At 36.3% G+C, this 25,228-nt stretch overlaps 1 protein-coding gene across 3 annotated transcripts in view; it reads left to right on the top strand.

Annotated features, from left to right (window-relative positions):
• Window positions 1-4,550: 4,550 nt before the first annotated feature.
• Window positions 4,551-25,228, top strand: part of aifm3 (AIF family member 3) — a 31,757-nt gene continuing 11,079 nt past the window's right edge. Inside the window, exons 1-8 of one of the 3 annotated variants that reach the window (XM_079608548.1) lie at window positions 4,551-4,785; window positions 6,729-6,956; window positions 16,605-16,826; window positions 19,717-19,927; window positions 22,715-22,824; window positions 23,034-23,143; window positions 23,624-23,668; window positions 23,767-23,863. In XM_079608548.1, the coding sequence (XP_079464674.1) occupies window positions 16,796-16,826; window positions 19,717-19,927; window positions 22,715-22,824; window positions 23,034-23,143; window positions 23,624-23,668; window positions 23,767-23,863 (604 nt within the window). In that variant the 5' untranslated portion in view covers window positions 4,551-4,785; window positions 6,729-6,956; window positions 16,605-16,795. Of the gene's footprint in view, window positions 4,786-6,547; window positions 6,581-6,728; window positions 6,957-16,604; window positions 16,827-19,713; window positions 19,928-22,714; window positions 22,825-23,033; window positions 23,144-23,623; window positions 23,669-23,766; window positions 23,864-25,228 lie in introns of those variants that run through there. The other 2 variants (XM_079608546.1, XM_079608547.1) reach the window with 2 other exon arrangements.

The raw sequence follows: 25,228 nt of genomic DNA, 5'->3' as shown, positions 1-25,228 counted from the left end.
ATACATTTACATTTTTTATTTATTCCTTTGATCAAAGCTGAATTTTCAGCATAATTTCTCCAGTCTTCAGTATCACATGATCCTTCAGAAATCATGATGATTTGCTATAGTAATATTATCAATGTTGAAAACTTTGTTTTTGCTGGTTAACCTTTTTGTGCAAACAATGATACCATTCAAACATTTGTGGTATAAAGAGAGAGAAATTAATACTTTTATCAAAGACACATTAAATTGATCATAAGTGACATTGTTAATGTTACAAACTTTTTTATGTACCATTTCCACAAAAAAGCAGCCCAACTGTAAATAATAAATGTTTCTTGAGCAGAAAAGATTTTTTTGATTTCTGAAGGATCATGTGACACTGAAGACTGGAGTAATGATGCTGAAAATTCAGCTTTGCATCACAGGAATAAATTATATTTGAAAATATATTCAAATAGAAAACAGTCCTTTTAATTTGTAATAATATTTCACAATATTACTGTTTTTACTGCATTTTAAATGTAAATAAATGCAGCCTTAAGAAGAAAAAGAGATGACTTTCAAAAACATTAAAAATGAATGTTTAATGTTAATTAATGTTTTTACAGGTACTGTATATTTTTGGAAAGAGATGAATACTTTAATTAAGCAAGGATTCATTAAATTGATCAAAAGTGACTATAGATATTTAGAAAATATTTCTATTTCAAATAAATGCTGTTCTTTTTAACTTTCTATTTATGTAGGCCTATTAGGGTTTCCACAAAAACATTATTAAGCAGCACAACTATTTTCAACATTGATAATAAGATACATTTCAAATCAACATATTAGAATGATTTCTTAAGGATCATGTGACACTGAAGATGTGACATCTTTCCAACCCCAACATTTTGATATTAATATCTAGGCTAATTTAATCTAATATATTAGAATATATTTTAAATGTCATTGCATTAAACATGCTAATGTTTTTATTTTATTTTTTACTATCCAACCTGATTAATAACTTATTGTGCCCTTGAAAATCTACAGCTATTGATTCTTCCAGGACATCCACTGTCTCCACAGGGGTTTTATGCTGAAAAGCATCCCTACCGGAAGAAGACATTAACATTCATAGCAGAGAATGAGGCTAATTCATAATTCATTAGATCTCGGATCTTCTGTATAATATGTTGTGACCTGTACGGCTCTTTACACTGGGACAGAGCATGTCTGGGACACTTTGGTGAAGGGAATGAACGCCTTATGAAATGATGTGTTATGTTTGTCCCTTTATCCTTGAGGTGTTGTTTCCTCAGCTCCCCACCTCTTACCAGCAGAGGGCCTCACAAGTAGATGTTCTAGTACCAGGATCTTTGCTTCCTGATGGAGGTAGGCCTAAATTTGTTTGTACCTGCTGCCAGATGTCGCAAAGATGTCAGATGGCTCTTGTAAAATCAGACTGCTGGTTTCAAGGCTGTATCCCTAATGCACTGGTTGTTTATTGCTGCCTTAATGCATTGTGAGAGCATACTGTTTTATTGTACAAAAGTGTTGTTTTAATCTAAATGGCAAGCACAACTTTAGTCAGTGAATCATTATTTCAGGTTTCCAGTGCGCCCATAGCGAACTATTCTCTGATCCGACAGCATATTTAATGAATATGAAATCAGAGAGGTTCCCGTTTGTGATGACCACAGCAAAAAGGGTTTCTCAAAGCCTCATGAGTCATGACCCTTTCAATAATAATTAAAATGTAAGTATCTTCAGACATCCGTTTACTTGCCCCTTTTACAAAGTCAGTCAAACACACACAAAGGAGAAAATACCTTTTTTTTTAGCACATTGCTATGCAGTTGTCACTGTTTTAGTTTTGTTTAGCATGTTGCTATGCAGTTGCTAGGACGTTCTGGGTAGGGTTTATTAAGCATAGTAGGGTGTTCTGGGTGTTTTTTAGCTGGGTAAAAAAAAAAAACTCGATTTTTATTTTGAAGGACCGATATCGATTCTTAAAGGAGAACTCCGGTCAATTTTAACATTGAGCTCAATTTTTTGTAAATTTGGAGTGCAGTCAATACAGAGAACAACGACACAATTCGGTGTTGCCTACACCGTGGTATCCTCTTTTTAAAATTTGCACCCTATTGACTTGAATGGGGTCTAATTTTAAACCTGCTTTTATTTCTATTATCATCCTTGATGTGTCATACAAGTGCCCAGCCATGTTGAGTGATTCCTTCAGAGTGAACACGGTGAATCTGACTGCAGTAGATGTGAAAGATATGAATAAAAATTATGTTATTTCAGCCAGCGCACACATAGACATGTATAGAAAGGCTAGATGGCTTACCGGCGACGTCACACGGCGGCCATCTTAGGACAGGACCGCTCGTCCAGTTATAACATTAAAGTCTATTGTGCATGTAGTGCTGAAATAACTATATTTTGCTCAATTTTCAAACGGCTTGGTGTGTCATAAACGTCAGGGATGCGGCTATTTAACTGCATACTTGTGAAAAATTATAGCCACGGAGTTTATTAAACATCGGCATCAGCACAAATCATAGCCACGTTAATAAGGTTTGTAATAAACCAAACCGTTTGTAAATCCGTCAAGAATTCAGCAAGTTACGAGCATTTTAGTTGGCGTATGTCACTCACCTTCCGTCCACAGCAGCAGGGAGCAGCAGCGCAGTCTCCTGACCTAAGATGGCCGCCAAGTGACGACACAGCTGACTCCGCCTTGAGCCATCTAGCCTTTCTATACATGTCTATGAGCGTTGTCGGTACACGATCCGTTCCACCTGCACGATCCGTTTCACGCATGCGCGTAGTTACGTAGTAGAAAACGTCACGGTTTTCCCCATAGTGGCCCTGTCCCAAATGGCACACTCCGGACTTGTGGACTTCCTCAGAGTCCACACTTTGGTGACGTCATGTAGTGCAGACCTATAGGGCCCTTGGTGTGAGTCCACGAGGGCGCATTGAGAGGTATTTTTGGGCCAGACTCGATCGCCACGCTGGAAATAAGGAAGACGGTCCGGTTGTCGTTTAAATATTATATTTCTACATTTACATATGACTCAGTAAAGCCCTGACATTCGGTTATATTTATTTAATTAAGCATAATGCGATCGTAGCCTATTATTCAGTGCGCTATTTATGTTTATATTAAATATAAATATATATTTATATTTATGTTTGAGACATCAACCACTGGTTGATGACCATATGTTTGTATAAACTGTAGGTAACAACTGGTAAAATGTATGCATAGGTCATAAAAACAATATAATGATATTTACACTTAAATATTTTCTTCTCATGTTAACGTGAGCGAAAGCTCCTCCCATCCGTTGTCTGATTGGCCTTTCGCAAATTCGCAAGGATTCCTGGGTAGTTAAAGTGCGTGAAGCCTGCATCTATGCCCTAGGCTCTGTCCCAAATGGTGCACTTGATGTGGACTTTCGGTCTCGTGGACTTAAATTGCGCGTGCTCGCTGAGTCTACGAGTCCGTAGACCGTCTAATTCATCATGTTAACGCTCTGAAGTGTGCTCAGCAGCGCCCCCTTTGTACCCTTGAAGCGGTCTTCCGCGAAGCCCGCATAGATGCAGGCTTCACGCACTTTAACTACCCAGGAATCCTTGCGAATTTGCGAAAGGCCAATCAGACAACGAATGGGAGGAGCTTTCGCTCACGTTAACATGGATGAGAAGAAAATATTTAAGTGTGAATATCATTATGGTTTTTATGACATGTGTACATTTTACCAGTTATTACCTACAGTTTATACAAATATTATGATCATCATCCAGTGGTTGATGTCTCAAACATAAATATAAACTTAAATAGTGCACTGAATAATAGGCTACGATAGCTTATGATTCATTAAATAAATAGAACCGAATGTCAGGGCTTTACTGAGTCACATGTAAATGTAGAAATATAATATTTAAACAACAACTGGACCGTCTTCCTATTTCCGGCGTGGCGATCGAGTCTGTCCCAAAAATACCTCTCAATGCGCCCTCTTGCACTCGCGCCAAGGGCCCTATAAGTCTGCACTACATGACGTGACCAAAGTGTGGACTCTGAGGAAGTCCACAAGTCCGGAGTGTGCCATTTGGGACAGGGCCATAGACAGTACATAAACGATCTATGCGGGCTTCGCGGAAGACCGCTTCAAGGGTACAAAGGGGGCGCTGCTGAGCACACTTCAGAGCGTTAAAATGATGAATGGGACGGCCTACGGACTCGTAGACTCAGCGAGCACGCGCAATTTAAGTCCACGAGACCGAAAGTCCACATCAAGTGCGCCATTTGGGACAGGGCCACTGTCTATGACCGACAAGCGCACATACCTGTATTTAGTTCCTGTTTTCGGTCGAAGTCCAAAGTAGTGGATTGTCGAGTTCACGCGCATAGGTTTAGTTACCTATGATCACGCGCGTGATCACTCCAAATTTACTAAAAATTGAGCTCAATGTTAAAATTGACCGGAGTTCTCCTTTAATGGATCTTTCAGTCTGTTGTTTTTGGTTGTTGTTGCTTTATCATGCCTAAATATTGTAGCGCGCTTGATATCCAATACACAGCAATGAGCTTTGTTACTTAACTTATGATATAACAGTGTCTCAGCTTTCACATTCTGTCAATTTTATTACAAAATTCAAATACTGTACCGTTTTGGCGCTCTTTAATGTGACGCTCGATAGGCCTTCAGTTCAAGCGAAGCGAACGTGAACTCATCATCTCTTCCTCTTTGTTGCTAGTAGTTACAGCATGAAATAAACATAAACGAACATCCGAAGGTATGTTGAAAGATACAGTAGGCTAACGTTACAACTTACCGAAATCCGTATCATCTCATGAAATCGCTAAATCTGAGTTTGAACCGCGGAAAGATGTCAATAAAACCGCCTGTAAACAATAGCTTATGTCAGGTAATGTTAACTTACATTTAACGTTAACTTACCTCAGAAAAGCCATTCAATGTCCAAAAACTCGTCAGTCATCTAGAAAAATTAACTTTTTGATATAACGTTATATGCACTAACGTTATTGCTTATTCATTGCATTTCTACGTAACTGTTCTTCAATATTTAATGTAGGATTCGTTTTTATGAATTTATTTTTTATTAATGTTCAATAACATAAGAACATTGTCAAGGAATTACAAATACATATACATATTTGTAGGCTATTTGAATAAATCCGTCATGTTTTTATGACTGCCAACATTTGATTCTCTTTCCCGGCCAGTTTTTTTTAAATAGGCATAAATGTGGCAACCAGTAGAAACATAATTATGTCATTAAAAATGTATTATTATGACGTTATTATAAAAACTTCCTTATGTGTAATTTAAATATAAGTAGCCTACAAATCAGTTGATTTAACCTTTATTATTTATAGTGATGTAACGTTACCAACTTGGGTTCCCTACTATGGAAGCTTGTTTCCACCATGGAATACAAATTTTAAAAAGCGACTTTTTATCTCACACTTTTTACTTTTTTCTCACAATTGCAAGTTTATATCTCACAATTTTGAGTTAATAACACAATTGTGAGTTAAGTCAGAAGTGTGAGATATAAACTTGCAATTGTGAGAAAAACGTCAGAATTGCGAATTTGCGAGATATAAACGCGCAATTCTGAGAAAAAAAAGTAAGAATTGTGAGATAAAAGTCGCAATTAGCCTACCTTTTTCCCCAATTTTTATTCAGTGGCGGAAACAAGCTTCCATAGTTTACAGCATTTATTGATTATCAATTGATATCAAATTCAATTGAATCAAAATTGAATTAAATCGCAAGTTTGTCTATTGAAATCGAATCGTGAAATTTGTGTCAATGCCTAGCCTTATTTAAAGGGCATACTGATACAGTTTATGTGGTGTTATACGTAGTTTTAGTGCATGACTATGTTCTGGGTGGGTTTTAGTGTATTGCTATGCAGTAGCTAGGGTGAAAATCCATTTGCTTAAAAATAATAGCACACTTCTTTTCAACACCTATCTTTTAGTTTTTGTCCACAGCACAAACAGTCCAGGGTAAGAAAAGCACCTGCATCAATTAGTGTTACACAGAGCTATATTAAAATTCCTAAACCTAAGTATGAGCATAAATAATAGTGATAGTCTTAGCAAGTGCCACTAATGAGCACTAATGATCCAGAATGATCATCTATTCTACAGGGACGCAGACAGGCAGCATGCAGCAATGAAGTGCGAACCTGATATTTGATCTGCTAAAATGGCAAGTTAGCCCCATGACGTGGTGCATTTAGGAGAGAACAAGCTCAATAAAAACGAAGGAGAATAAAAGAGATCACGGGTGCAGAGTGATTTAGATAGCGGTCAGCTAAAGGAAAATCAGATTGATAGGTTGGGGGAGTGACACAAAGGAGAGACGGAGTTGCAGGAGGGGGTGAAGAGCGAAAGGGAAAGTGGAGCGCTGGGAAAATTCATGCTGTGTTAGCATCCCTGAGCAACTCTATCAATACTGCATACAGCTGAGTTACTGGCAAGAGTCCTGCTGCTGCAACCCCAACCTCCGCCAGAGAGAGAGAGAGAGAGAGAGAGAGAGAGAGAGAGAGAGCAGGAGTGAGTAAAAACAAAGAAGGGGGTAAAAAGAGAGGGTGTTTATGAAAGACAAGCACAAAAGTGAGAGAGAGAGAGAGAGAGAGTAAGAGAGAACAGTTCTTACAAGCGCCTCTGCTTTCTGCTCTGTGTGTGTGTGTGTGTGTGTCAGAGGTTTGTGGTGGGACTGTGTCTTGATCTTGGGCTACTGCAGTAAAAGCGCGAGGAGGAGGCAGGAGAGGAGAGTGCTGCGCTCTGGAATTCTCCACAGGAAAGAGGAATAACACCAATCCAGCTTCACAGATAACATCTGACTGAAAACCTTGTGAAATTTCAGCGGGATCCACACCTCTTGCCTTAGGCAGAAAACTCTGAGCACACCTGATTGAGACAGGACCAGGTGAGTAGAGATACATGAACTCTCAGTTTGTTAATGTTATGCAATTCAGATTGTAATCTGCTAGAACATGGAACAGTGTCTTATCAGATTTAATGAACTTCTGCAAGCAGATAAGATAAAGGAAAGCTCTGTGCTGTACGTGTGATGTCTGAGGTTGAATTTTGCACTGAAGCGGTTTGGTCATGTACGTATAGTACGTTGGTGCAGATTTGAGGTCCACAGCGTTGGAATATTATAGCATGGTGCATTGAGATCTCAGATGATGGATGAACTTGTGTAAACTTTAATTCTCTCCGTCTATTTGGGGTTCTCACACTGATGAAAAACCTAGAAATATCAGGAGTTTTGAAATATTGATTTCCAGGCATGGAAAAGCCACAGGGATTAATTGTCAATTTTACTTTTAATTTAGATTTAAGATATTAAATTAAGATTTGATCTAGACAAATGGCTCTTTGTGGGTGCAATCATTATAAATATATATATATATATATATATATATATATAGAAAATTAAAAACCATAGGAATTAAAAAGCATAGGAATGTGTGGGAACTCTTTTCTATATCCTTTTAAAAGACATGAAAAATGCAGATTATTCTAAGTGAAAATTGCTTCAAAGTAAATCCTACACCAATTTTTTTTTTTCAGTGTATTGAAGATAAACAGGATATGAAAGTACAACTGAGCTTTACAGTATAACAAAATCTTGATATTAAAGGATATATCAAGATTTCTCCCATTCCTGTTCAGACTTAAAACGCAGTGTTGCCTGTATTCTTTTTGTTTCTCCCTGTGGTTTGTATGAAAATATAAATAATTTTTTGTCTATAAGGTGCATTTGAACATTTTGGACAAATATTTTTCAAGCACCATTTGCTTTGACTGTTAAAGTGAATATGAAAGTAACAGCTAGAATTATAAGTGTGTGCCTTAACCTATCTAAATTCCACAACCAGATCAGTGCTGAACTCCACTGAACTTCTGATTATGGCAAAGGCTTACAACGAGTCACACACCATACTTCCAGCTGAACTCGAGCAGCATGTAAAACACATCAAATGTCAAATATCAGAAGAAGCCAGAGGCCCACTTGGGTCATGATGTTTGTTTGTTTCTTCTTTTCAGAGCTCGTAATGAGGAATCTGATTAGCTGTAAGCCAGTATTTGAATTTCATTTGCACTGTAATAATCCTGTGGCAGCTCGGAGTGATAAACTAAGTCAAACAAAAGCCTCTTTACATCTCACTACAACTCAAGACCGCTATTGTAGTTTTGGGGATTAACAAAGGAAAATTGTATCAGACACTGTTCTTTAAGGGGCCTACGGATGGACCCTGGGGGCCCTTGGATCTGTGACCTTGCTTATTTAGATAGTCCACTTGAGACATTCCACTTAATATGAGTAACTTTACAACTACATGTCAATACCAGTCATTCGAGTATTAGGAGACTGTCTGCTTAATATCTGCTAACACTTTATTTTTATGCTCCTCAACAGACATTCTACTGACTATAAGTAACTTTGCAACTACATGTCAACTTATTCTACTAACCCGAACTTAACAGTCTATTAATACTCTAATGAGAGTTAGTTGACATGTAGTTGCAAAGTTATTTATAGTTAGTAGAATGTCTTAAGTGAACATTAGATAATGGATTAGCTAACATAAACTAACAATATACATTTAAAGCATTTATTAATCTTTGCTAATGTTAATAAAAATCGAATTGCTCATTGTTTGTTAATGTTAGTTCACAGTAATGTTAGTTCACACACAAAACATAACTTGATTTAAAAAATGTATTAGTAAATGTTAAAATTAACATGGGCTATGATTAATAAACGCTGTATAAATATTGTGCATTGATAGTTAAATAATGTAGTCAACCAATGCTAACAAATTAAACCTTATTAGACTTATAATTCAGACTTTGGCAACTTTGCTAAACTTTTAATTAAATTAAATTAAATTTATTTATTTTTCAGCAGTTCTCGTTCCTATAAATCAAAAATGTATTGCATTTATGACAAGGTGCCCATCTCTTAAAACTTGTGAGAAATGCAATACATTTTTGATTTAGGAACGAGAACTGCTGAAATATTCAGCTGTGAATTACAGGCTATCATTACAAATAATCTGGCTATATCATAAATGAATATCAATCTATCTATGTGCTTGTGCTTTTTTTTGACAAGTCTCTAAATGATATATCTAAGTGCAAGCATGTCATTGTTTGCTTGTACAGCACATCTGTCCAGACTAAATACAGCAAATGCTTACAGTACATGGCATCCCTGACTGAGGGTGCATGTAAATGTTCTGGTGTAAACACTCGAACAATGCTGTGATGCTTTGCCTGTATTCCTCTAGCATGTTGATCAAACAGCTGAGCTGCAATGCCACTGGTTATGGTGGTGTTGTTTTTGAATAAATCTAGAGACAAATAGCGGTGAATGGAAAAAGGAGAGAGCAGGGTGAAGGTTGACAAACATTAGGTGTGGTTCTGCTCTGTTGTGAGTGTTCGCACTCTGATTTATCTTCCTGCGATCAGGGGACACTTTATCTTCTTTAGATCAGGGCAAATGGCCTAATGTTTAACCAGAATACACTTCATACATAAGGACTGTTGACAGCTTCTATGATCTTGCTTCAAATTATTTACACCATCTATTGTTTGAGCATCAAATTCACCTTAAGGGATTTTTGTCAGTAAAACTTTATCTGCCAGTCAAGTTTAGACTCAAAGTATCATCCCAAAGAACATTTTTATTACTTGTTCTGATGGCTCCTGAGAAGATATGCCACCTTCCTTGGTTAATTTAATGAGAAATGTTTGAGTTCGTATTGAAATCTCTGACTTTTGATTACAGACTTTGGTCTCTTGGTAATTCTCACAGATTGAGACATTGTTGAGGTCTCTTCTGAGATTATTGGGGTCTTTTTCTCAGGAAAACAATCTGAGAAGTTATATTTGCTCCTTATTAGGAGAAATGAACAAGATCTCATTGTGTTTTTTATTCTTGAGTGTTTTTTATTGGTTTAGAATTAACTGGGGAATTTTTCAGATGTACCTAAATTGGCCACACCCACCGGACGTTGAATTGACAGGAAGTATAATTTACTAAACAGTTCAAAGAAATTCAACACAAGTAATGGATTCTGTGAAATGACGTGTGCTTCCACACCGGCCCATATACAATGGAAGTTCAATTCTTAAATATAAAGAAGTATATAAAAATAGAATACCATTTTCTAGGCCTACACTACCATTCAATATTTGGGGTTGGTAAGATTTTAAAAAGTCTCATCAAGGCGGCATGCATTAATGTGATAAAAAAAACACTGTAAAAACATTAATATTGTGAAACATTATTACAAATCAAATATAACTTTTTTCTATTTTAATATATTTTAAATGTAATCTATTCATATAATTTTTAAAATTATTATTATCTAATAATAAAATTATTAGATTTTTTTGCCTAATATTTTTGTAGAACCCTGATGCGTTATTTTCAGGATTCTTGAAAAAGAACATACAAAAGTATTTAGTAGAATAAAAATCTTTTGTAACATCATAAATGTCTTTACTGTTTAATTTAATCAATTTAATGCATCCTCTCTGAATTTAATCATACATTTTTTTTAAAGGCCTATAAAACTAGTAAACTTTCAGACAAGGCTTTGACTAGCCTTTATTGGAAGCTTGTCTTGCCGATCCTTCCATTTATATTTAAAATTACACTCATTGCAGTTTTTATTTTTTATTTTAGTGCATTTTAATTTGACTTTTTCTAATGCATATTTAATTCACAGTTCAATTCTGCATGCTCAACGACTGTGTTATTCACTACTTAAAAAACAACGTTTTCTCATATTAATGAATGAATGATTGACACTGTGCGATAAAACCAATGCTGTCATGTATTTACAGCTGACACATGCTTCCATCTGTAGAGTTACATATAGTTCCTGAAACCATCCACTGCTCAAGTCATGACTGTGGGCTCGCGTGTCAGTCAGAGTCCAGGTGATAAACCGTGTGTGTGTGTGTGTGTGTGTGTGTGTGTTGGTGGGGGGGGTGTTGTGGGTGTGGGAACTGGTAAGTCCAGAGCAGCATTCATTCAAATGTACTGGGTGTGACATTTCCAGTTCTTAGCAGTAGAAAAGAATGATGGATCGGAGACAGGCATGATCATACAGTAGGTATATTGTTTTTGTCATTGTCCGGTCTGGAATCGGGATAAAACAGTGCAGTCAGTCAGTGCTCAGCGTGTGGACAGTTGTGCTTGTGTAGGTTGTCTCTCAAAGGCTTTCAGAAGGAGAGAAAATGCTTTTGCAGGCTGTTTTTTTGGAATGGTGTTGCTTGTTTTAATGAAATGGCTTTAGATGGTGGGCCAGCGCTGCTGTTATAATGCAGTCTTAGGCCAGCCTTGCTGGCACATTGCAGTATTGTGAGTAGAGCTGTAACTTGCAACTGTCAAAACGATTTGGTGGAACAGCAGGGGTAGAAAATTAAAGTCTGCTGGGTCAGTAAAGATCCTGAGGGAGCCAGTGTCTTTTCTGAACATATAAGAAAATATGACTGCTCTTTCATAGTTCTTGAGACTAAATGGAGTTAATTATCAACTATGCCTCCTAAAATAGACAGAAATGAGACGGTAGTGGACATACAGTAGGGTAGTAGTTACACATAACATGCTCTTTGGCTTTTTTATTAACAACAACAGTATTTCAGGTCATAATGTACTGTACACTTCAAAAGTTTCGAGTTTTTGAAAGAACCCTCTTCTGCTCAGCAAGGCTGCATTTATTTGAGCAAAAATACAGTAAAAACAGTTGGACATTTTTTTAATTGTATATACTGTTTGAAAATATTTAGAAATGTAATTTATTCTTTTAACATTATAAATATCTTTACTGTCACTTTCAATCAATTTATTAATGCATCCTTGCTCAATAGAAGTATTTATTTCTTTAAGAAAAAAAAACATTACTGACCCCTTAAGTTTGAACAGTACTGTACATGACTAGGAATATGAAATAATGGAAATAAAAGTATGTATTTTAGGTTCTGTGATGGATCAGCATTTAATTTAGTTTTTTCGCCATTTTTAATCCCTATTTCACCTTGACTAGTTCATTTTTAAATAGTTCTGCGGTGTGATAAATATTTTTTACATTATTTTTACTAATACTATTATTTTTACTAATTTGTTTTATTACTATTATTTTTACATTAATTATTTAGTCTCTCAATTAACATGATCATAATAAGACATAATAAGATTTCATGTCACCTGCTCAGTAATAGTTTAGAGCCATACACTTTTTTTGCAATATATGAACAGAGTTATGAACAAAGTCAACACGACAATAACGCATATAAGTTAAAAAAAAATGTGTGACATTAAAGCAGGCTCTAAGTGACCCTATGAATCACACATAATTTAAGCAGGGTTGCCAGGTCCACAGTTTTGCCCAACAGCAAACATTATTTGTAGCTTGTCTCCCATTCAATAATCGCAAAGAGCTTTGCACTTTAGTTCTGAGAAGAAGCAAAGTCTCAGCTTTCAAATTCTGTCCATTTTATCACTTAATTCAAATAATAATTGGTGTTCTGACGCTTTCAAATGTGACGTGACAGATCGCTGTAGCATTTCATTTCACGTAGTTAGTTGGGAGAGATTTTTTTTTCCCTTAAGAAAATCAAACTATCGGTATCGGCATTCTGAATAATCGGTATTGGTATCGGTGGAGAAATTTAGTATCGGTGCATCTCTAAAATATACATTTGGTGGAACCGCTAATTTATCTAAGAAGTGTGCAGAATAGGGGCTATATATATATATATATATATATATATATATATATATATAGTCTTTTACAAGTCTTTTGCTGGATCTTCAGGTATTGTGGTAGCTGTAGATAGTGAGTCTGCCAGCCTGTTTACAGCAAAGAGTTTTTACTTTTGGCTTAAGGACAGACATAACCGTAAGCGAGAGAGAGAACTGCGTCATATGTTGTGAAGGCTGAAAATCTGATTAACCTACTTTAGGGGAAAAAGTGAAATATTTGGGGCTTGCTGCCCGATTTCCCAGAAAGGACAGCAGTTGATCCTACAAAGAAGTTGGTACGTGACTCACTCAATTGTAAGGAAAGCAATGTGACAATGTAACAATTTTAATAGCCTGTCCTAATCAGTAAGGAGTATTGTGACAAAGAAGTAATGTAGTAAAGTTGTTTGTTGCTTAGCGGGGGAATCTGGTGCAACCTGTCGTGAACATCGACTTCGACAACTTGTATTTTGCTTTAATAAAGCCTATTTTAAGATTTTTTGCATTGTGATATTATGGCACATTTTCCTCTGTCATTCTCATTACTATAGTGCAATACAATTTCATTCTCATTACACAAAAAAATATGCATTATTATTCATAGATCCTTGTATTATTTGTTGTACTGCCTTTAATTGCTCATTTAAATCTAAATAATATGGGCCGAGCACCGATGGTGAGAGGACCTTATTGGAATTGCTCCGTTTCTTATTTTATAATTGTTTTTTATTAATTACTGCATTGCAATATTAAGCATAAAAGAGAATTACACAAAACTGATGGTAATGATAATTTGCTTAATTTTCATGAAAATAATGTCACAATGGGCTTAATGCAAAATATTATTTCTTAAAGCATTTCTTTTGATTTTAGAGTAAATTGTGACAAGGGCATGTTGAGATTCACCCTATGAGTAGCTGTTAGTGAGGATATAGCCTAGGTTTACTATAATTGATAAATATAGTAAAAGGGCACGGGTAAGAGCGTGAGAGAGAGGAATAAAATCACCACCTATTTATTTACCTTCATGTAAGCCATAAACCATAATGCATTATGCACAGCTTCTATAGACAGATTCACAGTTGCTATGGAGATTTTCATAAATTCTTCAGGAATATCAGAAATGGCTCTTTTCTGCCAGCAGGAAGAGGGAGGCAGTCTATTTTTTGCTTTTTTGTTACAGGCAGTGATGCTTTTGGGATTGATAAAAGTATGTGTTTTTTTCATACTGCTAATCTCTATTTACAATAAACAAGGCAGAGCAGCGACAAGAGGAGAATTTTAGCGCCAAGAGAGTAAATTCGGTTTATTTGAATCCATTTTCACCTTTTAATGTGATTCACTTTCAAATGTGCACCTTATCCAGCAGATCATCAAATCTATTTCTTGTGGCAGCTCTCAAAGCTTGTGTTTGAAAGGTTCCCAAAGTTTGGTGCTTCTGCTCCTGCTTTGTTTGTGGAACATTTCCTTTCCTTTATTAAGGCAAACTTTTGTTTTTTACTCGCCACTTCACAGACCTTTGGGTGTGATGTGAATATCAAGTGGCTCTTGAGCTGAGACACTGATGCTGAGGCATTTAAGCTCATGTTATATGAGGCTGAAATCAGTAGTTTTTATATTGATCTCTTTTTCATCCTCCAGTAAAACAGAAACAGAAAAAGTAAGAAAGTTGTGTATTCTGTAAACAGAATACTTTGAAGTCTGTGAAACAAGAACTTCTCAAGTGTTAGTGAAAGTACAGTACAGATGTCAATGATTAATGGTTAACTCTGGGAAAGGGCTGAAAAAAGATTCAAGTGGAAAACTGAAAACTTTAGAGTTTTATTTAAGATGCATGCACATGCATATGTAAGAACACACACTTTGTCATTCCATATCTGATGGGTTTCCATGTTTTATGGATCACTGTCTAACTGTGAAACGATTAATCGTGATTAATCTCATCCGAAATAAAAGTTTGTGTTTACATAATATATGTGTGTGTACTGTGTATAATTAAAAAATAATTATTCTCTTAAATATATACATGCATGTGTGTGTATTTATATATACAAAATAATTATACACAGTACACACACATATTATGTAAACACAAACGTTTATTTTGGATGCGCTCTAGTTTCACAGCTCTAGTTTAAAGCAAATCATAATTTAAGACAAAGAAATTGAGTCATGACGTGTGTGTGTGTGTGTGTGTGTGTGTGTGTGTGTGTTGTGCAGTTATACCCTACGATATGAGGACAAAATTTCCCCAAAATTATGGCAATATTCTAAATCCTTGTCTTTGTGGGGACATTTTTTTGTCCCCACGAGGAAAACAGCTTATAAATCATAATAAGTGATGTTTTTTGAAAATGTAAAACAGAAAGAGTTTTCTGTGATGGGTAGGTTTAGGGTTAGGGGATATAATATACAGTTGGTACCGTATAAAAATCATTATGTCTATAGAATTTCCATCACCCTGGCTTAGAAACCTCTGAGCATTAAACCTGGATAGGAGAAATTATTTTAACAAAAACATTACACCATCACCTTTAAAATGAACTGTCCAACGGGACCAACTGTATTTCTGTCCACATGATGGATTCTTGCAATTCTCCAAGATGACTTTTGAATTCACTGTCTCACTCACCATGCATACAGAGATCATAGATCAACGCCAAGCATGCAGTTTTCTTGATTCATATTAGTTCGTATTGAAGCAGCAAGGTGTACTGCACGCAAGGGCTATGTGCAATAAAATGATAGTAAAATGATATGAGCCGTCTGACCTTAATGTTACATTCTGTTGGCTAGCTGGGTTCCCATCATCATCTACACTTTTACAACATTTGCATATCATTAGACTTGACATAAACATCTGAAGAATAGCCGTATCGCTGCAGGTTCAAAGAGAGGCAAGTGTATCAGTCATGGACAGTGACTCATTCTTGTGTTTATATCCTTGTGTTACATTTTTAAAAGACAGCAACAGACAGAAAGATGCGGTCACCATTTAAAATAAATCTGTCTTGAAAAAAAAAAAATTGCATTGTTTTTTTGTTTCGTTTTGTTACCCTAGCCAGACGTCAAACTCCCAATTGCACAAACCACCAACGTTTTTTTTCTTCTACTTCACCTGCATAGTTTGTCCTGTCTTAAAGAGGCTAATATGTAAGACGTTTAATGTATTAATCGCTTTTTTATTGCCAATATCCAACAGCTTTTAATGAAGACCTTTCCCTACTTCCTAGAATACCTGCAGATAGATATTTATGTGAAGAATTCAGGACATTTTTCCTGGGAAAATTAAAAATATATGACCTTTACGTGCGCTCCCGAGAGCCTCTCTTCCGTTCTATGACACATGATATGAATGCTTATACAATGTTCAGGATAATGGCGAAAAAGCTATTCTGTAATGTCAATGTGTCCTGCAAAGAGAAGGGTTTACCCAAACTTATGAAACTGTAAAATCATTGTTCTGATGTCTGAATAGAGTCATGCGTAGTGCGATGGACCTGTATTTGTGTTTGTCAGCTGTATTCATTGATATTACCCCTGTTGGGGTGGAAAATGGTCAGTTTGAATGTTGATCCTGGCTGGAGGCAGGTTAATGTTGGTCTCGTAGTATTGGTCAACAACAAAACTAACCTGATGAAGCTGTTTGGCCGGGAACATCTAGCTGGTTAAGCTTGTTATAAGCCTGGAGGGGACACTAGCATATCAGCCTCCAAAACACAATAAGTACTGGTCGGCAATGTTGTATAAGAGGAAACTGTAAATTAGATGCACACAACCAAACTATTATATTTTGTCTATTCCCAGGCTGTGTATCATGTACAGTCGCTGATCTCTGAGATGGCCGTGTGGGCCAGACGGGCCAGAATTTCCCCCCTGCAGCGCTGCCACCACCTCCTCCAGGGCCAGCGGCCCACCCTGTGCATCTGATCCGCCCCGTTAACACCCATCCTGGGCTTCCCTCTCATCGGGCCACCTGGCTTCACTCCGGGCCCATCATGGGAGGATGCCTTTCCAAACCCAAACCAGGTGATGATGAGCATATAGAAAACCCTCAGTCTGTGTAGTGTTCCCCGTTGATTAAATCCTGTAATAATTGAGACTTGTGTCTCCACCTATATATAGGTCAGTTAACGTGACCCCTGACTGCTGTTGTGATGTGGCTTTCCTTTAGTGCAGGAGGAATTTTAATGCTCTTAATTGCTGTGTTCAAGAGGATTAGACAGTGGAATATGAGTTGTGTTTCGAACGTTTCACAATGTATCGCCGTTTCTCTTCTATGGCGACTGGGGGAGGGGGTACTACCCAGGGGCACCGAAACCACTTTCATCTGTCCAAAGACTCAGTTGTGAAAGTGTGATTGTGGGTGTTGGATTTCAGAGGGCGCAGAGAGAGGCCGAACAGTCCAAGCCAGTCAGTCACTGTGCTTGGAAAAGAATATGACTTTCTATTCTGTTGTGAGCATACAGTAGCACCAGGATCACTAGGAAGTCGATTCACTCAATGACTTTATCACAAGCTGCTCTTGCAGGATAATCTATTAAGGTTCCTTTCATCTCAAATACAGTGAATGTGGGTCACTCTCAAGAAATGGTGCCATTTGGGCCTGAAAGGTTCAGGATTTTATTCAGCAAAGATGCATTAAATTGATCAAAAGTGACATTTATAATGTTACAAAAGATTTTTATTTCTATTTATTAAAGAATCATGAAAAAAAAAACAAGCAGCACAACTGTTTCAACAAAGATAATAATAAGAAATGCTTCTTGAGCACCTAATCAGCATATCAAATAAATGCAGCCTGGTTCAGCTTAAGAGTAGTATACTGTGTATATATGGTTCATATATACGAACTCTGGTGCGATTGCTCTGTTAATTTCAATAAGTGCGCACCAAACAAGCGGACCGAGAGCGCTGAAAAGATGGGTCTAGGTCCACTTTCAAACGAACTCTGATGTGGCTCAAAACGGACTAAAGAAATGTAAACGAACTAAAAACGGGACATGATGTTACAAGATGCGACTCTAAAGAGGACGAGATGCCCATCACAGTTCGGTACAGGCATCAGATCCGCGTCTCCTCGCAGCAGATCTTTGTTTGTGTGTGTAACGGAGGGATTTCTGCCGCTGTTTTGACTCCTTTACACATTTTTATAAGCTTTGCACGAGTTTGGTCAAAATACCATCATATGTAGCTACGCACATACAACGAGCACATTTAACCCAGCACACAGCATTGTTTTAGAAGTTCCATCATGAATTATACTTAACAAAAACCGACCAATCAGGTTGTGAACATATCCCTGAGCCTTTAGGTTCGGTGTTAAAATGCCAGGGGTGTGAACACACCCTTAAAGTGTATGTATGCACTACATACTAAGACTTTTTTTAAAATTGTCAAATGCAGTTGAAAAGAAGGTAAGAGAAATTCTGGATTTTTTTAAAGGAAAACTTAATTGAGAAAAATACTTTAATCGAGATAAAAGCAAGTTTTAAGAATTATTATTATTATTAATAAGAAAATTAAAATGTAAATAAAAGGGGGAAATGCATTCTGGCTAATATTCTGATAAAACATTTTTTTATTATATTTATTATTGAATGTATTTATTGAATGTATTTTTCCTGTATTAATCACTAAATAGAATCCACCAAATAACATGACTATTTTTTCTGTATCTTGTTACATTTGATCAGTGGTAAGTCATAGGATCATAAATGGTATACCATTTTTTTAAAGAATTATTTGTATGTAATCAGTATTTCAAACTGCTACAAAAAAAATTACATTTGTTAACTTTGAAGCAGTATGATGTTGACTCCAAATCCAAATTAAAACCCATTTTGTTGAGCTGTCACTGGAATTAAAATGATCAAAGGTAGAGTGGGAATGGAAACATGATGTACAGTAGATATTAGAGCACTGGACCTATTGCTCAATTGAAGCCCACTGCGGAAACGACTAAAATGTACACACCTTATACATATTTCATGATTGTCGTTTATGCCCAAAGATAATTTTTTTCTTGTAGGCTAAATAAGGGAATGAGATTTTGAGTGTGGTTTCTTCCATTAAATGAGCCCTTAGGGGAGTATGTTCTCTAAATGATCTGTCAGATGTTATTTTCTCTGTTCTGACACTGAAAACAAAGCGTCTGGAGCCAGCTCTGTGATGGCGAGTTTTCTTTCCTTTCCTCTGCCGGCTCAGTCATCTTGCATGATTTTCCATTGATTTTAATTAAGCTTCACTCAGCAGGTGTGAATTCCTGTGTGATTAAGGCATAAGAAGCAGGTCCTCAGCACATTTTTCCGGGCCAGAGAGAAAGCCAGCAAGATCGGACTGAAATGGAAGCACATTGCACAATCGCCTTTGATAAAGACTGTATACATTAAATAGTCCTTCACTACAGAAATAAGCACTGTTATACACTCTTAAAAAAAAAGAGGCTCTTTATTGGCATTTATGGTTCCATGAAGAACCTTTAACATCAACCTTTCCAAAGGTTTTTTTTTAAGATTATTAAAATGCTCTTTACACTAAGACACTGAAAGGTTCTTTGGGAACCGGAAATAATCCTTCAATGACATTGCTGTGAATACCCTTTATTTTGAAGTGTATATTAGGTTAAATTTCACTTGAATTTGCTCTGAAACATCAAACATGACATGTCTGTCTGAAGCTAGCTTCTTAATGAGGTACCAACATATTAAAAATGCTATCTATTTTGTCATTGCACATCATTTGCCTTGGGAGTTCAATATGGCCACATATAAATCATAATGCATTGTTATTAATTGCTTCAATTAAAGATGACAAGGGATTATATTTGAATTTAGCAAACAAATCGATCTGTTATCTAAAGTACAGAATTTTGTCTTATTCTCTTTTGTACTTATATCATGCAATTTTTTTGCAGTAGAGGTCAAAGTTGAGCTCAATCTTTTGGACAAAGAGAAGGAGGTGGACCTGATGTCTCCTAATGGAAAGGCCAGTCCATTTTCAGAATGCAGACCCAACGGATCTCTGGGACACTGTTCCGACGAGGACAGCATGACGCTGCGGCCGCAGCGTAAACACAGAGATTTCATAGAGGCGTCTGTCTGCCATGTAAAAGACCTTGAGAATGGACAGTAAGTCTATATTTATTGCTCCTATAGGGATTTTTAAAAAGTCTTTGTTAAAAAGTTATAAGCCATGAACCAAGCCAACCAGCTACAAGGTGAATCATAACATTACACACTTTGATTTGAAGCAAAAAATTATTTGAAAATCGGACAAAAAGACAAAGCTACAAGACAGTGTACTTTACGGCTTTAGTGAGGGAATGAACAACAAAGCATTGTGAACATCATAATTGAATTAAAAACCATGGAGAAATATGAAACTACTCATTTAAAAATGTTGATTATATATATATAAAAACAACTTTTGCAATAAAATATGCACATATATACAAATATTTAAGTATTTTGAGTGTAGGGAGACCATCTTGATTACGTCATTTGCAGTGCTTGATGGGAGAGGGCGGAGCTAAGGAGTTCTTTTGGGCCGGTTTGATTGTTATGTGGAATTTTCTGTACAGCGTCATTGGTAATGTATTTTTATTTTAAGAATAAGTTGAAATGATGTGGGCTGATGGCTTCAACAGAAGCAAATACCATGGATTAACAACAGTAGGACTGTCTTTAACAGTTTATGAGGTTCCATAAGTTTCCTTATGGAGAAAATGAATGCAGTTTTTACTTTCGGGACCTGGCTGTTGAACTCAATACCGAATTTGCATATCAGAGATAATGAAGAAAGATGGATTATTTTTCTGTTCACTCATTAAAAACAATGTTTACAAAATACTGACAAAAGGGTTTTTTCTCAGCGATGCCATAAAACAGTGGTTCCCAAACATTTTAGAGTGTCGTACCCCCTGGGGCATCCTTCTGTGTACCCCCTTTCTCCCACTTAGACTACAGTCACACTTTTTCCATTAAGGGACAATATTTGCCCCTTAAAGGGATTTTCAGGTGCATTTATTAACTTTTATAAAGACAAAGTCTAACCCTTTTAAATCTATGTGTCATGTTTTATGTCAAATATTATTAATATAATAAATAAAGCAATGAATTAAACTAAATCAATAATTTCAATCAAATTAAGTCAGTATCAACATGTCTTTGCACTGCAGTGGCACAAGCTGGATATAGATGTATTTATTTCACACACTGTTTATTAATGCTGCTTAGAGATTGCAAGTATGCACTGCATTTACAATGGCATGAATAATATTATGAGATAATGTTTTACATTAAAAAAAAAATTCAATAGAGAAATTTGAAATGATGGTACGTGATGCTTTTAAATATTAAATTAAAGGGATAGTTCACTTTAAAATTAAAATTCTGTCATCATTTACTCACCTTCAAGTTGTTTCAAACCTGTATTAATTTATTTCTTCTGCTGAACACAAAGAAAGATATTTTGAAGAATGTCAGTAACCAAACAGTAGTCTGTACCCATTGACTTCCATAGTATTTTTTTTTCCTACTATGGAAGTCATGGGTACAGACTACTGTTTGGTTACTGACATTCTTCAAAATATCTTTCTTTGTGTTCAGCAGAAGAAATAAATTAATACAGGTTTGAAACAACTTGAGGGTGAGTAAATGATGACAGAATTTTAATTTTAAAGTGAACTATCCCTTTAAAACCGCCAGTATAGTGGTGGCAAGCCAGTCTTATGAGTGAGTCATTAATTAATTTATTCATTCAGTAACGTAGCAAGTGGCTGCATTTATGAATGGCTAATTGAATCATTGACTCTCCCGATTCGTTCAAAGCCACGATTCGTTCACTAACACCGAAAACACCGGTGAACGTAACACATAGAAACACCGCTGTGTGTTTCCTGGAGACGCCCATCAGTTCTGCTGTGGCTTTCGTTGGAACTATTATTATGTTGCAAAATAGAGCAAACTATTGTCAATACTGTATTTAAAAATTGTCACTTAATATTACCTTTTTTGTCAGTTTAACTGTTGTATAAAATCAGTGTCACATTTGCAATTATGTGTAAATATTCAGGAAAACTGCACTCTTGCTCATATAATTTAGCTATTATAAGGAAATCATACAGGCCACATTTTGTATCGAAGAGAATTTGAGTCTTAAATCTATCTCTATGCACAGCTGTGTCTATATTAGTTCTTCATGCTAGGAAGCGCTAAAACCCCACTTTTACTAATAATCAGTTTTAATGTTATTTTAAGCCATATAACCATTTTGGGTTCCCAAAAGAACCTTTCAGTGAACAGTTCTTAAAATAACCTTTTTTTTTTACTAGTGTGAAGAACATTTTATTAATAATCTTGTGAGTTCTATGGATGTTGAAGGTTCTTTATAGAATGGCAAAAAACAACCGTTAAGAGAGTATAGTAGATGTCTTTAGTACATCACAACTAAGAATTCAAATAATTCTTAAATTCAGAGGCCCTTAGCACCCAATTAAATAATTTGATGAACAATTTTCTTTGCTATATTAATGTATTCCCTATTAAAATAAGTCGTTGAGCCATGAAATCAACTATTTGCTTTTAGTTTACATCATAACTCAGCAAAACTAAACTGTTAATTGCCAGGCATTCTCATTCTTAAGCGCATTTTATTGGACAAAAGTTTGCAAATACTAATGTGCGTAAGTGATGTCATCAATATTTGTTGGTCCATTGTACATTTTAAATGCGTATCTATCTATACCAGGAGTACGCTAGCATATAGATGTCATCAAAGCATTTAAGGTTGTCAGTTTTTCCCCTGTTGGTGGCGCATAAATAACATACAATTGTAATCTTTGAATGCATCAGTACTGGGTTGTGTTTTGGACGTTAGAGCTGTGCTGATCAAATGTGTTCTGTTGTGTTTGGCAGAATGCGTGAGGTGGATTTGGGGGCAGGTCGTGCTCTGCTCATTAAGGAACATGGAGAATTCTTTGCAATGGGACACAAGTGCCCACATTATGGGGCTCCACTGGTCAAAGGTGAGGGGCGTCCTGTGGAGCTCTCCTGGTCCATAGCTAAGGATACTAATGGCTCTCAGAGAGCAACTATTTGAACTAAATGTTGTCTGTTTAATTAAATATCTAGCTGTATTTTATAACATGCTGCTATTAAACACGCCTTATCAAATAGCAAAACAGATTGTTCTTTCAGTATTACTGTGTATTAAGAAACAATTCTTCTCTATTAGGCGTGCTATCAAAAGGACATGTGCGATGTCCATGGCATGGGGCATGTTTTAACATCGCTACGGGGGATATTGAGGATTTTCCTGGACTAGACAGTTTGCCTACCTTCCAGGTAACAAAAATATTATATTTTATTGAATTACTTTTTTAATTTGTGATTTTAGTGTATTTGCAGTTTGGAATTTTTATCCTATATTTAGAAAACAATATAAGTATGAACTTATTGATGAATCGTTTAATTCAATTCAATTCAATTCAAGTTTATATGTTAGTTCTTCAGGAAGCAAGGAGTATTCTGTTTTCAGTCAGAGATGAGTGAGTCAAAGTGATTCCCTTATGGAAGTAATATACAGCTATGAGATAATATAAGAATCATGGCTTTTGTGTGAAAGTTAAACAGGTTGATGCACAAATAGTGAACGCAAATCAATTGATGAAAAAATAAAAGCATATTTTCAAAAAGACAATACTGTTGTTCAGAAGAGAGAACATGAACCTCAGTATGTGTCATCACTAAACAGTGGGGGTGTTTTCATAATCCCACTGTTATGTAATTATCTGCCATGTCAATTTTCTTTCCTCATTATTTCAGGTCAGAGTCGAAAAGGAGAAGGTGATAATAAGAGCAAACAAGCAGGTAAAGAGTCTCTGTGTCTGGAGTATGTGTGTAAAGAGAGTTAAATTTAACAACAGTTGTAAATGGTAATGTGTGGGAAATCGTCTGTTTCCTGACAGGCCCTTCAGACTCAGCGGCGGTCAAAGGCCATGTCAAAATGTTCAGCTGTCATCAATTCCAGCAGTGGATTCAGCCACGTTCTCATTATTGGATCAGGTTGCAGCCATAATGTTATAAAATGCACTAACATGGGGGCAAATTCACTAGATAGTGTTGTTCTAGAGAGGAATCAATCTCAGTGCATATTCATTTAAAAGATGCATGTTTACCATAATTAATTAATTAATTAAAATATTCCAGGCAGTGCTATGATAGCGCACATATACAGTTGGGCTTTTAAAACTGGACTTAAACCTGGGCTATCGTTGTTCTAAACCCTGCTTTTAAACCCGGGTTAAGGAACATTTAACACTTGTAATTTAGAAGTGGGGTCAGCACCGCTTATTACCCGGGGTTATGAAACCCTTAGCATCGCTTTTGCTGTGCCAAACCTGTACAGTGTGAACGATACAGTGTTAGGATGTTAATGCTAGATGCTTAGCGACCTACAACCAACCGCGTGCCCTATATTCCCATGCTTTGGACAGTCACAGAAACACTATGTGTTTTATAAATAGTCGCTTCAGCGTTTGGTGAGAAACGTCAAATGGCGATGGACAACATGTCAATTGGAGTGAAGAAGAGACAGTTTCATTCTTACCTTTACAGTCCGAAAAGGCCATTTAGAAAAAACCTGTCAGTACAGTCGGCAATCTATAGCTATGAACTCTCTTACACACACACAGCTCTCGCGCACAGCTAATAAGGACGTCAACCCACAGTTTGGGAATGTATCGTGTGAAACGTCATCTTATGAATACCCAGGTTTATTATTAACCCCCGGTAAATTATGAGCAGTGTGAAACGTGAAGCAAGATAACCCAGGATTCCTAGGGTTAATGACCCAGGGTTAACTATTTCAAGTGCGCAAAGCTCTTGTGTCTAATTAAACTGGATTTCAGGTAATATGACGCCATTTTTTGCACTGAAATACCGTGTGCACTCTTTACTGGATTCACCCTATGATGTGTTGAGTAGGAAACCTTTATAAAGTTACTGTACATGCGTAGCTTATTGCTGTAGCTTTACACTCCACTAACCTTGTCAACTGGGTTATATATAGTATTCACAGTAAAACATGGATTGCTTACTACTGCTCATATTGTTTAATCTATTTACACGTGGGTGACGTAACTTGATGATGTACCATGAAATGTACTTTAACATGCCATGACAAAAGAAAAGACTCACACTGAGCCATTCCTTTACATATAATTTCCTGTCCCAAACTGATTTTATTTTTATTTCTTATACATGTTTTATGGCAGATAAGGAGCTGAATTTCTACATTTGTTACAGACTAGACAGGTCCAAAGTTTGCATTCCATCTTTGAACATAATACAATGCAATTACTGATTGCTAAGTTAAAACAAAGATAACATCCAAAGCATCGGCTAAAATCATGCATTTATATTCAGATT

This window comes from Phoxinus phoxinus, assembly GCF_949152265.1.
Source record: "Phoxinus phoxinus genome assembly, chromosome: 3".
In the NCBI taxonomy this organism is placed as follows: Eukaryota; Metazoa; Chordata; class Actinopteri; order Cypriniformes; family Leuciscidae; genus Phoxinus; species Phoxinus phoxinus.
Note: the sequence above shows the minus strand (reverse complement) of the source record. Positions and strands in the feature narration are given on the sequence as shown.